Source organism: Frankliniella occidentalis, unplaced genomic scaffold (genome assembly GCF_000697945.3).
Source record: "Frankliniella occidentalis isolate FOCC.00 unplaced genomic scaffold, Focc_3.1 Scaffold3917, whole genome shotgun sequence".
NCBI classification, from domain to species: domain Eukaryota; kingdom Metazoa; phylum Arthropoda; class Insecta; order Thysanoptera; family Thripidae; genus Frankliniella; species Frankliniella occidentalis.
This window is the reverse complement of record NW_026270969.1, coordinates 1-2,793: the sequence shown is the minus strand read 5'-3', so window position 1 is coordinate 2,793 and position 2,793 is coordinate 1. Positions and strand designations below refer to the sequence as shown.

The window sequence follows — 2,793 nt, the reverse complement described above, 5'->3', positions numbered from 1 at the left end:
GACAATAGACTAGACCAAAATTATTAGGTAACTGCTACATATTCCTACGGTCTACTCGACGGCGTGCCAGTATTTAATGTCTAAGGAACCTAGGAAAGCAATCATTGCGAGATGGTGAGGAGTCAGCCGGCTTCGCTTGGGTGAGGCGATTGAGCCCGCGAGGGAGAAGTATGACTCCGAGGCGACTGAGGAAGAGATAAGAGTCAAGGTATCTCAGCGCCACGGTGTACAGCTCGGGGGTGTCCTCCTTCAGTACTGCCCACTGCTGAAAGGGGTCGCCTTCCCTGCTGAGCACAGACTTCCTCTTGTACTCCCGAAGTTGCAGGGGGAGGCCGACAGTTTCATCTTCCCCATACGACGTCCGACTGGCGGCGGCGGAGTCGTGGAGTGCCCAAAGATTGTCTGGATCAGTTGTCACTTCCTCTCGGGCGCCGGCCTGCATGGCTAGTACCTCGGCCTCCCGCCGGTTCTTCTCCCCTCTCAAAACTTCCTTGAGCTCACGTTCTACGAGAGAGATAACCTCAGAGCTTTTGACGATAGTCGAGAAATGCATGTCTTTGAACCTAGGATCGAGGAAAGTGGCCATAATGTATGGTTTCACCCGTTCAATATTTTCGAAATAGTGCTTCATGGCTCCGAGCAGAACGTCCCTGGTGCCCTTGGCGATGGCGTCAGTCCCTGGGTCGACTCTTGACAGTGCCTGCAATAAAACGGATAAAATAATTGCAAATCTAGTCTACATTACGATATCAGAGATCGACGCGTTGACTTACTTCATTTGCAAGGTGGATGAGTGGCACAACCTTGCTCGCCGTCGGAACTTTGTGCCCCGATAGTTCAAGCGTTATCTGATAGAAAGGTCTGAAAATCTTAAGCAACGAACGATAGGTAAACATTTCAGCTCCAGAGAGCATGTCGGGCGCATCCTTGGCTTTGAGGAGTGCGGCGCTCACAATATCGGACATTTCAAGGAAGCGGTCTAGCATAAGGTAGGTGGAATTCCACCTAGTCGCGACGTCTTGCTGTAGCTTCAGGCATGTCCCTTCAGATCGGTTGTAGTCTTCCATCTGAATTCTGCGCATTTCATCTGTAGTCTTCACGCTGTGCTTAGTGTAGGTAACTATTTTCTTTGCTTTAGCAATGAGCGCGTCAAGACCCGGTACTGCGTCTTTTACCACACCATTCCTGTCCTGCAAAAAATGCACAAAATTAAAGCTCAGCACTTATGCTTTTATCTAAACCCGGATGATTGATAAAGGCCTTACCTTCACTTTCTTGAAAGGGGCGTCGGCGCATAAATTTAGAGTGTGAGCAAAGCACGGTTGCCACGTCCCGGCCCTAAAGTTGTCATTTACAACCTTCTTCATATTCTCCGCGTTGTCAGTCACAAAGAGCTGCACGCGCTCCTTGATGATGCCCCACTCGGAGCACACGCTGTTCAGGTGCTCCCCGACGTAGGCTGCGGTGTGGGCCCCGGCCAGGGGGACGAGCCCCAGGCGGAAGGAGTCCATAGCGTTGCTCTTGCTGTCGAAGAAGTGCAGTGTGACGCCAAGGTAACTCTTCACAGTGTGCTTCTCCGTCCAGATATCGGCTGTCATGCAGTACGCATCCAGCTCCGCAATGGTATCCCTCACGAAAGCAGAGCATTTCAGGTATTTTTCTTCCAGAAGTGTAGTCACTGTACCCCTCGACGGTGGCTTCCACAACGGCACAGCGACTTTACAGAAGTTGCGGAACCCCTCCTTGTCACTGGTCTGGAGTGGCATGTTGTCACGGCAAATCATGTAGAGGAGAGCTTCCCTTAACGCCAAATTCCTCATACCGTCGGGATCTACAATTTGTAAAAAACAACATCATTTTCACTAGTTTTTGATAGGGTAAAACACAATTCTCATAAATCGACCGAACCTTTCAAAGATGAAGCCGCCTCAAAGGACCTGGACAAAGTCATTTGCTTGGGAGTATTTGGCGTGGTGCAGGAGCTTGAGCTAGATCGCTTCCTCGATCCACCTGATGCCCCCGCCGCCGGTGCTCCTGATGCTGCAGCGGCAGCTGGAGCTGCAGCTGAACTGGGGCCGGGGAGACCAGGGTCATCTTCGGAACCCTGTGTAAACAATGACGATTAAAAATCCGTCGAAGGAGGTAAATAAACGTTAACGCCCCCTCCTCTCCCATGAAAAATGAGCAACGTTTACTTTTATTTGCCCCTATAAATAACGCCGAACGGAAATTTCTAATGTCTAGCTCTGTGCGGGCGCGACCGCATTGAGTGGACTTTATTGAGAGGTTATTGTACGAACACTGTTTTACTTATTTTCGATTCGATTTAGCTGCGAAGAGATTCAAAACTCACCTCAGCTAGTAGATGTTCCACCTCGTTTGCTGGTTCTGTTTGCTTCGGCAGTATTTCTTTATGTCTTCTTTGGACATGGTTCCACAGATTTTTCGTGTTCCCGGTCGAGGAACGACCTCACCGCAAGTCTTGCATTTTGCTTTCTTGCAATCAATGTTCACAAAATATTTCCAAACATCACTTCTCCCTGCTCGTGGAGCCATGAAATCATAATATTTGTCCCGAGTTTTTGAAGTTTAAAGAAATGTGATTTCGAACTGCGAGTACTGCCAACGCAAACACGCACAGACCTGCCGCGGCTGCCGATAGACGGTCGAGAGAACAAGCTGGTACGCTTGGAGGGGGAGGGGGCAACGCACGGCCTTTCCGCCGCTCGCCTCTAGCTTGCCCGCTTGCCCATAGAGCGCGCCTCTGGCGCTGCAGCACCGGGACACGCGCCA

At 50.5% G+C, this 2,793-nt stretch overlaps 1 protein-coding gene across 1 annotated transcript; it reads right to left on the bottom strand.

The window, feature by feature from the left end:
• Positions 1-73: 73 nt before the first annotated feature.
• On the bottom strand, positions 74-2,104 carry LOC127752095 (E3 SUMO-protein ligase ZBED1-like; the record flags this gene model as incomplete). Its single annotated transcript, XM_052276667.1, has 4 exons — positions 74-700; positions 774-1,190; positions 1,266-1,831; positions 1,909-2,104. Coding segments are annotated over 4 exons (1,806 nt in total), but the record flags the coding sequence as incomplete, so codon positions are not given.
• Positions 2,105-2,793: the final 689 nt, after the last annotated feature.